The sequence below is a fragment of the Ahaetulla prasina genome, chromosome 1 (assembly GCF_028640845.1).
Source record: "Ahaetulla prasina isolate Xishuangbanna chromosome 1, ASM2864084v1, whole genome shotgun sequence".
NCBI classification, from domain to species: domain Eukaryota; kingdom Metazoa; phylum Chordata; class Lepidosauria; order Squamata; family Colubridae; genus Ahaetulla; species Ahaetulla prasina.
This window is the reverse complement of record NC_080539.1, coordinates 92,670,118-92,683,273: the sequence shown is the minus strand read 5'-3', so window position 1 is coordinate 92,683,273 and position 13,156 is coordinate 92,670,118. Positions and strand designations below refer to the sequence as shown.

The 13,156-nt window shown below is 36.9% G+C and overlaps 1 protein-coding gene across 5 annotated transcripts in view; it reads left to right on the top strand.

The window, feature by feature from the left end:
- The window catches only part of SYTL3 (synaptotagmin like 3), a 55,933-nt gene that overhangs the window by 33,704 nt on the left and 9,073 nt on the right, over positions 1–13,156 (top strand). For all 5 annotated transcript variants that reach the window (XM_058168583.1, XM_058168567.1, XM_058168561.1 and 2 more), the window contains 5 exons: positions 4,255–4,306; positions 6,885–6,951; positions 9,201–9,267; positions 11,439–11,566; positions 12,079–12,201. In XM_058168583.1, coding sequence (XP_058024566.1) covers positions 4,255–4,306; positions 6,885–6,951; positions 9,201–9,267; positions 11,439–11,566; positions 12,079–12,201 — 437 coding nt within the window. The remainder of the gene's footprint in view (positions 1–4,254; positions 4,307–6,884; positions 6,952–9,200; positions 9,268–11,438; positions 11,567–12,078; positions 12,202–13,156) is intronic.

Sequence of the window (13,156 nt, the reverse complement as noted above, 5' to 3'; positions counted from 1 at the left end):
AGAAACCGAATAAATGTAAAAGATGGTCTAGAATTAACCTACCGGCCATGATTGTGCTTATGCCCCATTGAATAGAATAGAATAGAATTTTTTATTGTCCAAGTGTGATTGGATACACAAGGAATTTGTCTTGGTGCATATGCTCTCAGTGTACATAAAAAAAAAGATCATCAAGAATTCTAAGGTACAACACTTCATGATCAAATGACTTCAATATGGTTGGCTGCAGGTGTATAAAGAAGTAAACCTTAATTATAACTCTCTTGAAGCCAAAATAATTTAACAGACTGGTAAGTATTCATCATAATAGCAATAATTATTATCTGTTAATTGTTCCTGGGTTCAGTTTCCAGTATTTATAACTATACAAGGCTGGGGTTATTTATATTTAATGTTTTAAATGGTTTTAAATTTGGCCACCTTATATTATGTTTGTTTTAACTTAATATTTTAATATTTACACTGTGATTTTTTACTTGGCTGTACATCGCCCTGAGTCCTTCGGGAGAATAAATAAAATAAAAAATAAATAAATAAACTCCTGATATACCTAGCACAGTGTTAACAATAAGGAACTGCAGAAAATAGGACAATAGATCAGTTCCATGTTTTCATAGAAAGCTAATCACCTACACTTTCATTTACTGCTTAATAATAAGTTAATTTTAAAACTTCAGTACAAATGCATTTTTATCTGTTGTAATGCTTTGTGGCATTAGGGTGGTATTTCTCACATAGTGCAAAAACATTATTTGAAAAACAAGTTACCTATTTGTCAGGCATAAATAAATAAGCAAAATGATCATTTTAGAAGAGATTTCCAGGCTATGTTTCAACTGAGATATGCAACATGACTAACAATGACAAATATAAGAAAATAAATTCATTCCAGCAACTAATGCTAACCCCTCCAGCAACATGGAAATTTGGTAAGAGCAGACATAAAAAGAAAAAGCTTTAATAAAAGGACCCGTTCAACAAATAGATGGAAGCTCTAGGTATTCATGGCCCAGTCAGGAACATTCCAAAATCCAAAATCAAATGATTGAAAATGGCCCATTGCTCTTTGCTTCCGATAACAACCTCTTGACTTCCAAAGCCCAAAATGAAATTATGGCATTACTTTATGAATGTCAAATTATTGCTTCATTAAATATTGACTATTCCAACTTTTCAAATAATTGGTTATCTAGCATTTAATCTAACATCTTCATACTTGTTGGCCATGTTCTCTACCGCTCTATCATAACTGGAACCTCTTCTTAATTTAATAAACTATATAAATAAATAATACAAATAAAATATTCTTTATTCTTTCTTAAGTACAGTAACTCATCAGAGCTATGATGATAACGATAGAAGGAGAGCCAGTTTGATGCACATAATGCTTACAATGCCTATTTAAACATTTTATCAGATTTCCAAATTCAGATGAACAGAAATCTAGAGCATAATATGCTGGCCACCACAATAGTTCTATAATGTTTACTTATAAATGCGACAATATTAAATGACACTAGAGTAGCTTAAAAGGAACTGGAAAGAATTGTAAAATATTTGGACTGAACGATTGAATTACAGAGACTAGGAATTGAACCAGCAACATTTTTCCTCATAATTATTGGAACATTAGAAACTATAACAATGCAATTGTAAAAACAGCTGACAAAGTTGAATTTATTTGACCTCATTTACAAAAAAAACAACAAACAGACAAAAAAAAAACAAAAAAACAAAAACCCACACACATATAAATAGTGATATTTGGACAGTTCTTAGGCTTTGGGATAAAGCTTGAATTGACCCTAAAATATCAGAAGAGAAATCCTCATCAACACCACCCTTTATTTGCAGTCTGGCTTGGTTAACAATTAATCTAAGTATTTTTAAAAAGCCCCAGCATTTGGCCTTTAAAATGCTAATTCTACTTCCTTTCACAAAAATCTTTTCCTCAACTTTGTAAGTATGTGAATAAGATCATTTCATTATTTAAAGCTAAGATTCTGAATTTGGCAGCTGTTTAGTTTGTGAAGTAAATTTGAAGAAGCCATTTCTGTTGATTTAACTATTGATCAAACTGATTAAAGCTTGCAGTTTAGATGGGATCTTTTCCACCAGTAGCTGTTCTTCTTTGTTGTTGTTAGTTGGAAAGTCGTGTCCGACCCATCGCGATCCCATGGACGATGTTCCTCCAGGCCTTCCTGTCCTCTATCATCCTCTGGAGTCCATTTAAACTCATGCCTACTGCTTCAGTGACTCCATCCAGCCATCTCGTTCTCTGCCGTCCCCTTCTACTTTTGCCCTCAATTTTTCCCAGCATTAGGCTCTTCTCCAGTGAGTCCTTCCTTCTCATTAGGTGGCCAAAGTACTTCAGTTTCATCTTCAGGATCTGGCCTTCTAAAGAGGAGTCAGGGTTGATCTCCACTAGGACTGACTTTTTTGTTCGCCTTGCAGTCCAAGGGACTCACAGGAGTCTTCTCCAGCACCAGAGTTCAAAGGCCTCAATTCTTTGGCGCTCAGCCTTTCTTATGGTCCAACCTTCACAGCCATACATTGCAACTGGGAAAACCATAGCCTTGACTATACGCACTTTTGTTGGCAGGGTGATGTCTCTGCTTTTTAGTACGCTGTCTAGATTTGCCATAGCCTTCCTCCCCAGGAGCAAGCGTCTTTTAATTTCTTGGCTGCAGTCCCCATCTGCAGTGATCTTGGAGCCCAGTGTAGGAATTTAGCACCCACCCCCCTCCTAGAAGAATGAAATATTCTAGGAAATATTTTAAAAAGCAGAATATTATACCTTCCTGGATGAGAAAAGGAGAAACATGCTCTTGGAAAGCGGCCCCCACCTTTGTTAATAGCCCCAGAAAGACAAAAGACATCTTATCTACAACACAGAAGACCTTCAGCTCCAGGGTGATGGGATTAAGACATGGTCCTCAGGACATGATAGGATTAGCCTCTACCCATCTCACCACATGGCACCTGGGAAGATTACATCAGCCAGCAAGGCTCAGGCAAGCTTGAGGGACAACCTACAATGTTAGCTAAGACTCCCACCCCCTGGGAGTCTGACAACCAATCAGGATACTCTTCCTGTGCCCCAGAAAGTTCAAAGCTCAGAAAAAGCATAAAACCAGGGAGCATACAGCATCTCGGCCCTTTTTCTGTTCAGGATCTCAAGCCATGTGATCCTGACCACCATTAAACCATCTTTCCAAGCAGCCTCCATGTTTCCAGTGTCTTTGTCCCCACTTGGAACTGAACCCAGATGGATATTTCTTCCAACACCAGGAAAATAAAATCTGTCACTACCTCCATTTCTTCTCCATCTATCTGCCAGGAATTGAGAGGGCCAGATGCCATGATTTTAGTTTTCTTAATGTTGAGTTTCAAGCCAACTTTTGCACTCTCCTCCTTCACCCGCATCAAGAGATTCTTTAGTTCCTCTTCGCTTTTCTTCTTAGGAACACCAAAGCTTGAGTTTTTCTCCCTTCATTCCTCAATGTTCAGTTGCTGTGTTTTATGACCCTAGCTCTGGTATTACAAGTTAGGTTGATTTATATAGAAGCTCTCTCTTTATAGAATAGATTAATGAATCTGGAGTAGCAGAGCTACTGCCAGAAGACTTCTGAATAGCATATGCACACTTCCCTGTTTTATTGGCACACTTGATATGAAAGATCAAGTGATTAGCCAGTGTGAGAAAATAATTTTTATTGTCCGCTTAGTTGATTATGCCAAAGAATTGTTTTCTATATTGTTAATGATTTACCTGATACAGAATGATTTTCTTTGTGGACAGATATAAGAACACATTCCAAATGTAATTGTTAATCAATGCTTTTATTGCTGCACACCATTCATCATTTGCAACATGTGATGGATTGAATCACATGAGTTGATTATGTTTTAGTTGACTGCCTCTCTGTAGTTTTATAATCAGTGAGATTTTTCCAGGACTATTTGTACTGAAAAGTTGTACGACATTTAAATGGTGTTACATAGGAAAGTTGCTTCTTTTCATTTTGTGGTCTTGCCTTTTTGGTATTTATTTCTTTTTAATTTTTTTAATGTAGTTGAGGTCTCCATAGTCAGGGATTGAACAAAAACAGGAACCATACACATTTTCATATTGGCAATGTCAAGTAGTAAAAACAGTTAATAAAAATAGCTACATTTGATTTTAAAAAAAATTGGCAAGCAAGTACAAGTTTATTGCTATCAGTGACCTTGGGTTCTTTTCTTTCTTGATAGGTAGATATGAAACTGCTGGTGCAAAACTCTTGAAATCTTATCAGAAATTAAGGTAAGGACAAGAAGGTTGACGTGTCCTACAGACCTTTGATGCAGTACTAAGTGCGTATGATCCGGTGCAAGAAGTCTGTTGAAGCTTTTACTGGTAGTGAGTGTGAATAGAGTAAACATGTCATTGCCATGGAGTGTTTTTAGATACAGAACTTATGCAACTTCAGCCATAGCAGCATTTCACAACTTGGCCTCATTCAGATATATAAGACTTGCAATTCTTGGAATTTCTAAGTCCAACTTTAGAAAGGCTTAAAATATAAGGCATCTTTTGCAAACGGATTAATGAAATCTCCATGTCCAAATATTTACCTGGGGAAATTATTTCAGTTTTCCTTGTGTTACCTTTCAAGCCATCAAAAACACTGCCTTTTATCTCAGTGTTGCAGTCTAGCCAAGTACCTTGGTGTGGCTCTGTAATTATGGCCTTTGCTATAGCCACAAACTGGGGGAGGGGAAGGGTAAAAGGACATCTCTTTAACACTTTGGCCCTTGATCCTGATACTGTAAGCTGTTCTTGCAAAGTTGGTAAAAGGAATTAAGTTGTAAAGTTTTGTTTCGGTTCCACTGAAAAAGTTAAAGGTTAAAAAGCTTTAAAATAAATACCAAGGCTAACAGGAATGCAACAGACAGTTCACAAATAGTATTACCTCTTGAATATGGAAGGGAAATTGGGGAGTCGACTTTCAACAAACTATTCAAACAAATATTTAGTTTCAATCCGGATATCCTTTCCTAAAGTTATTTATGCAAATGTTACCATTTAAATGTAATGTCATATTTTACAGTATAAAACAAGCACATTTTAAATGAGATTTCTATGGCATTTCATACATTGTCCTAATGTTTCAATCACAGACATGATCTAAGTGACAAATGTCCTAATTCCATGTCCCAGAGGTGCTTTTTCAAGAGGCTCTGAGTTGAAGAAGCTTCTTGGATGAGAAACAAAACGTCTTAAAAAAAACCCAAAAAAACCCAGAAAGTCCAGTTGCCTCTTGAAAAAGCACCTTTGGGACAACCATGACCTGGATGACAGAGAACCTCCACAGACATTCTAATTCCATGTTTCAATCACAGATATGATCTAAGTGACAAACCCCCTCCCCGAATCTTTAAATATTCTTTGTAGGCTACATATATTACTTACCATGAATCTAGGTTTACCTAGGACAGAATTTTAAGCATTTCTTATGGGCCTTAACTCTGAATGATCAACATATGTTGTACTCAAGTATAGTCACAACATGGGTAGGCAACATTTTTAGGCCAGCAGTGGATGGATCTATGGCCAAAGTTGAGTAGAAAGAAGACATTGAGAAGCTGGGGAATATATTTTTTCTTATCATTTGGACATCTTATTAGACACTTGAACAAATGGTTTACATTCAGTGCCATATATTAGGGTAAAAATAGTGAAGTCTAGTAGGTTATAGGTGCCCTCAGATGTTACTGAAATGTTGTTATGACCACAAGGAAGTGTGGACAAGGAAGTGTTATGACTGCTATTCTTCATGTTGACTTTAAGAGCATCAAGTTGGGCGAACTTCGGCATTTTTGAAAAACTGGTATTAAGTTTCAAACCAACATGATAATAGATTCCTTTGTTAATGCCATTGGGGAAGCTGTGAGAAGAAATGTTTATCCACCCATGAGTAGATAAACATTTAGACAGATGGACAGATGAACCTGTTCCAAAGTGAGGTTCCATGTTCCTATAAATCTTAGGTCAATCTTAGCTTATTTCTCATATCAAGAAGTAGTTCTTGCTCTTTGTTTGAACTACAAAGTTACTGTAGACTGAGAAGATTTATCTTTACCTTTATTTCATTTTCTTAGTTCTTCCTAAGAAGATCTTCATGATCTTTTGCAGTCTTTTAAGTTTCAGATGGAGATTTTAATGTATTTAATAGCTTGATATTTGGTTTCTGAAGTTAGTTGTTAATGTTAATAATACAAAATACCATACATGCACAATGAAGGGAAAGCAGTGTATTTTGTACAGGCAGTCCTCAATTTATGACTACAATGGAGCCCCAAATTTCCATTGTTAAGCAAGACAGTTGTTAAGTGAGTTTTATCCCATTTTATAACCTTTCTTGCCACAATTGTTAAGTGAATCCCTGCAAGTGTTAAGTTAGTAACACGGTTGTTAGGTGAATCTGGCTTCCTCATTAACTTTGCTTGTCCGAAGGTCATAAAAGGGGATCACATGAACACTGCAACTATCATAAACATGAACCAGTTGCCAAGTGTCTGAATTTTGATCATGTGACCATGGGGATGTTGTAATGGTTGTAAGTGTGGAAACTGGGTCACAAGTCACTTTTTTTAGTGCCGTTGTAACTAAACGGCACTTTTTAAAGTGCCATTTGAACAGTCACTAATGGACTGTTGCTATATTGTATTTTATGTGAGTAACTTTTTATTATTATTTTATTCTAAATATTGGGTGGAATGTGTTGGAAATTCCTGAATTCTAAAATTGGGGATAAATAATGAAATGTGAAGGAGACAGTTCTGGAAATGTATCAGATATATTTGCTTTGTTTATGTTCTTTTTTCCTTAAAACTCTTAGCAAGGTATCGGTGATTCCTCCAACTCCTCCACCTTTTGCTGAATCCATCAATAGAACGAGTGGATTGGTAATGTATCACTCTACATTTCTGTTCGACTAGTCACCTACTTATTCACAAAGCTTTCAATTATCATTGATTTTATGGTTAATGTGTTTTCTTTTATCTTATGTCTTTTTGTCTGGTAGTCACCAGAAACTGATCTCTATGCATGTTTAATTTTTTTTCCAGCCTAAAGTAGTAGACATAGCAGGGGTGAAATGCTCCCGGTTTGGAACGGATCAGCCAATCTGGCAGCGATAGTGGCTGGTGGTTCAGAGAACCAGTAGCAAAAATCCCTGCCCCCCCCCATGCTCAGCTGAGCCACGCGATCGTCAGAGCCTTTTTTAAAACTTTTAAAAGCATTTTTTCTACAACCACTTCGGCTGTAAAAAAATGCTTTTAAAAGGTTAAAAAAAGAGACTCTGACGATCCCAGCTGAGCCGCACAATCGTCTAGGCTTTTTTTTTTTTACTTTTAAAAGCATTTTTTTACAACCTCTTCGGCTGAAAAGGTTGTAAAAAAATGCTTTTAAAAGTAAAAAAAAGATAACGCACCACAGCTGATAACCTCCCCGCGCGCTGTTCTACTTACCCCATGCCTCCTTTTGGTGTGCACTGCACACATGCGCACCTCACATTTGATGCGTGGTGCGCATGCGCAGCCAGAGAACCAGTAGTAAACCGGTTCAGATTCCACCACTGAGACATAGCTATTAATTTGTATAATCATCCACATATTGTCTATTAAGTACGAAATAGGGAAGAGACTAGATTTAAAGAACAAAAATAGATAGAAGTGCCTTCTCTCTTCCTGCTGTTCATTTTTCTGCCATGCATTTCTTCCAATGTTAATCATGATCAGGTAAAGGAAGTGAATGTATCTGAGAAGGCTGCAGTAGCGGATAGAGGTCCACCATTACTTGGAATACACGTGAAATATTACAACTGAGACAACATTGAATACAGATGTAATACAGAAACTATTTTCTTGTCCACCAGTGCGTTCCTATTCAGTGTTTGGCTCGCCCTTCATTTCATTTCAGTATTGTAGACATTTGTTTATGCTTCTTCTTGTCAGGAACAATAACCATGCTGTAGTCATTTTCTGTAGCAATTTCTTCCTTAATTTGGAAAGGAATTAATTTTGGTTGCCTTTTGTTTAGTCTGAGCTTCCTCTGCCACACTCAGGGATATTACAATATAGTCTCTCCTATTGCAAAATAGAAATATTCATGGCTTATTCATCTGTCTAAGACAGATAAATTTATCAAGATAAATGATAAATTTAATTTACTTAAATTTATCTTAGGATGGCAAAGTTATTGGTCTTCATTATTTCTCTTCAGTTTTCCAATATTAGTTAACAGTACATACTCTGCAGCCACCCACCCCCAAATATAATGCAGGGAGCAGTATTTGAAATTCCCATGAGCTAACCCTGAGTCATGCCAGTTATCATGATTGATTGTGTTGAGTAAATTTTGCCTTTTGTTGTAATTGGGGAGCTTTGATTCCTGTTTTAAGCCTTGCATGCCGAATTCATTTTGAAAGTGGCTAAATATTTCATTTGATTTAAAATGGGTGTAAAATTTTTAATGAAGAGAATAGTGATTATTTTTCAAGGAAAGTAAGAATGTGATTGAAGTAAAGAAAATTAGAAAGCCGATGGTATGTACTGTGATAGAATCTACTGCTTTAGAACTCTTATGTTGAATCATATTTCCTATTTAAATACTTTCAAAAATGAAATATAAAATAATTTTAATAATCAGTTACCTGATCTGAGTTGCAAAAATCCAGATGGTCATTAGATGGCAGCAAAGTGACAAAAATATAGTGGTTATTTGTTTTTTTGCAACCCATACTGGGATGTTGGCTGGTTTATAAAATTATTATGGTAAACACGGTGATCTTTTAAATTCCAAAGGACTGGACAGCATTTGATTTTTGGCATGAAAGCTGGCTGGGTGACTTTGGGTCATTTGCTGTCTTTCAAACCAACTTACCTCACAGGATTATTGTATGAAAAAATAGGAGAAAGGAAGGAGTATTAAGTAAATTTGCCACCTTGAGTTGGCCAAAATATTTAAAATGTGGAATAAAAATATAATAATAACAAATGTATCACTTCTTAAATGCTTGGGCACAGGAATTATAGCTCTGTTTGCAAGTTTGTACCCGCGCTTCCTTGACAGTTTCAAAGAAGTTATATAATCCAGGAAACCTTGAGAAGGTAGCTCCATTCTATTTATTTCTTCTTGTCTCTTTGTCTTTCAGGAATTTAATCCAGGTTTCCACAAGTCTATGGAAAACCTTTTTCTGTCTTTTACCACACATATCAAAAGTAAGGGTCGTTACTCTTCTGAAATAAGATGTTGTATTAAAAAGATAGGGCTAGTCATCTGGTAGCTAGAAGAATAGTACTGTATTTTATAATCTATCTTTTGGCTTTGGGGGAGTTAAAGAAAGAGATTCCCAACCAGTATCAAAGGTGCATTTGACTGAATCTTAGAATCTGGATTGGAACTTCAAGTATTGTAGTTTACAAGGAACATTAGCTTTCCTGCCTCTCATCTCCCAATGCCATTCCTCAAGAAAATAAGAACTTTTCATCGGACAATTCCCTTCTGAGGCAGAATCTAAGGTGGTCATGACACTGGATTAAAGTGTTTCATCATTCATTAACAATGTGTATTAATAGGTTCTAGAGAGGTTAGTGAGATTTCTTAGTTATGCCACTTCTGATTGTAGTTACAGCTTATGGGACTGTATTATTTACCATGCTCCAAAAAATATGCATGTAGAATATGAGATGTTAGACCAGTGTTGGCTTTTCAGCTGAAACCGGAGCCTGTGCCAGAGCGCTGGAACTTGGAAGAGAACAGCTGGCAGGTGCGCATGCACGCGGCAACCAGTTGCTCTTCCAGGTTCTGTCATGCGCATGTGTGCTGGCCAACTGGTCCAGCACACATGAATGTGACGGAACCTGGAAGAGCAGCTGGCCGCCGCACACATGCCCACAGAGGCTTTGCGTGCCACCTCTGGCACGCGTGCCATAAGTTTGACATCACAGTCAAGAATGAATGTTTGACATCACAGTCAAGAATGAAGAATTATTCTTACATCATTCGAAAGAGTTCTGCGTATTCTTACCAAGCTAGTACAAGTTACAGTCACTTCTAATTTCTTTCTGCCCTTTGTGACAATATTAATCAAAATGGTCAATATATCCTTAGATTTTCCCCTGTTGCAACATTAATTGAAAATTTATACGGCTTCCCAACTCACTCTCAGTGACTCCGGGTGGCTTACCACAATACAAACCCAAAACCAATAAGCCCATCCTCACATCCTGATGACAGCAATCAAATGAATCATTTGAGGGGCTTCATCCCACTCTGGGATCCCCAGACCCATTGGCAAAACCCAGGCCTTGCAAAATAGTGTCAAAGTGGGGGCCAATCTTATCTCCGTGGGGATGATATCCTTGAGACATCTTATGCAATAAAAATTCACATATAATTTGCACATATAGTTATTTGAGAAATAATTGGAACAAGAATTCCCCACCCCACAAGTTTATTGTTAAGTGAAATGTGGAGCCACACAAGAGAAAATAAAGAGCAAGTCATGAATTGTTTTTTATATTCTTGCTCTCAGCCTCTCCATTTGTAACTCATTCTCCATTCTGTGCCAATGTAAACTGCAGTTCTACAGTATACACAACTGCCTGAGAGAAATTTCCAATAAACTGACTAGGAGCCACTCCTTTGAATTCATACTACTCCCTTGAAACTGTGCTCTAGATATTGTGATAACAGTAGACTTATGTTTCAAGAGAGGATGTAATAGAATAAAAATTGATCCTGTACTGTTGGGCTAGATACCTACTGAAACTGTTACTCTAATTCAGATCTACTTATAGGCTGTACTTCCTAGCAGGAGCTGACTGGATGTGGGTTTTTAAAAAATTATTATATGGATATTGTAGACTCTGTGTTGTGGGCCTGTTTTCCAAATTAAAGTATAATCCCATTAACCCTGGGATAACTCTAAAGCAGGGTTTTTCAATATGTCTTCTACGAAGCACTAAGCTCCTACAAGAACTGAGATTCCATGAGAGGCTTTTCCATGGACAAAAAAAAAGTTTGTTCAAATATATCGATTTTTCTGTTACATGAACTTTATCTTGATCCGAGATCAGTTGGAAGGATGACTGATCCAAGGTCACCCAGCTAGCTTTGTGGTTAAGGTGAGACTAGAATTCCCAATCGCCAGCTTCTACCCTGATGCCTTAACCACTACACCAAACTGGCTCTATAATCTAAGATATAGTATTATATAATTGATATATTTTAATAGGGCTGTTTTAGTTGCATAAAATGTAAACAAGAATATACTTCAAATGCTGCCAGCTCAGCCTTGCAAGTATTATAGCAATTATAAATTTTAGACTTACAATTATGAACATTACTGAATTGACTTTTTTAATTCTCTGCCTTTTTCCCCCTTTAGAAATCTCAAAATCACAGAATGATGTGGCCAATGAAAAATACCTTCTTACAGCAAATTATGGGTCAGACAACGATCCAGTGAAAGATAGGAGAAGCCTATCTGATACAGCTATTGATATTTCAACTAGGGTACGGTACTGTTACACGATATTAACTATGCAATATATCAATGGAATGTTGGGATTCTGTACTTGAATCATGATCAGATTTGATGAGAAAACACAACGTTCTGTGAACTGAATAAATTAGGCAAAGTATGGAGGTTTACAGTATATAATAGCTGTAATCACAATAGTGTATACTTTGGAAACCATAGTTTGTTTATTCTCCTCCTCAGTTACAGATGGGAAGGGGAAACATTTACATGGAGCTTCCAGATCTACAATGTATCCATTAACCTCAGACTGTCTATGGATTCATTTGCAATCCATTGCCAAGTATGGCAGGGAATGGAAATAGCTGGCCTTTTTAAACTGTTCGTTTTGCTGTGCATTGTTATAATTACCAACAGGCTCGCATTATTGAACTGTTCCAATTTAATCACTGACTGCATCATTCAGCATTTCAGAAGCCCTCTTGTGTTGATTTTATAAAGACAAGAAGTGTTTATATTATTGCCCCTCTTTTTTTTTTTAACAAAGAGATCTTCAAGTATCAATGGAGAACAAGATGATAGTAGAATTGCTTGCATAAAAGCATCAAGTGAAGAAGTCATACCCTCCATGGTTACAAACGATGCCTTAATCTGTGGGGATAAAAAACGTGTAAGTAGTGATCCTGTTTGTCCTGTTTCTATTACTATGCATAGAAAATGTATAGGTTTTTAAAGCTTGGCATTATTAGCTAACTTCACAAAGAAATACTATATAATTCTCAAGAATATGTACAACTTCAGAAAACATCTGTTTCAGAGACAGAAATAATGATATAAAGTTAAATATTTGTTTATCTCTTTATAATGGGCCTTTTTAAAATTTTGGATAGCAGAGGCAGAGTACCACTTCAGATGAGTTGTGTGGGAAATCTTATCTTTCTTCTTCAGATATTAAGCTTTATTCTAATTTGGATTGGACAAGTAATAAATGGTAGTAAAGAGATGCAAAAAATCCTCCTCTAACTCAGTGTTTTTCAGTCTTGATGTTAGGCCCAAGCCCAGAGATGGGACAGTGAGATCCAACCAAATACAATCCTTTATTTATTTATACATACTTGACAGAATTTTGCCAAGTGAAAGCTATGCCTTTCTGACCTACAAGATATTGTATATCTTGAACAATTTTAGGGTGAGGCTATCCCTAAATTCTTCCATCCTCCATCTTGGGACTGCACAGTCTCTTGGTCTGGCCCTCTTTCTGGGAAAGCTCTGTGTTGCCAATAGCCTCCCACACTGCTCCTGCAGGTGTACATTCCATCACAACTTGGTTACTTTAAGATGTGTGGTCTTCAACCCCCCAGAATTTCCCAGCCATTGTAAGATGTATGAACATCAATTCCCAGAATTCACCAGCCAGTATGCTGGCTGGGAAATTCTACACATCGACATCCACACATCTGGAAGTTGCCAAGATTGAGAAACTTTGTTCTAACCCTTTATGCCACCTAGTCAGTCTAGACCAAGGGTCAGCAACCCACGGGTCTGGAGCTGCATGTGGTTCTTTCATCCCTCTGCTGCGGCCTCCTGTTGCTGGTTGGCTCCACAATTGACAGGACTTTTGGTTA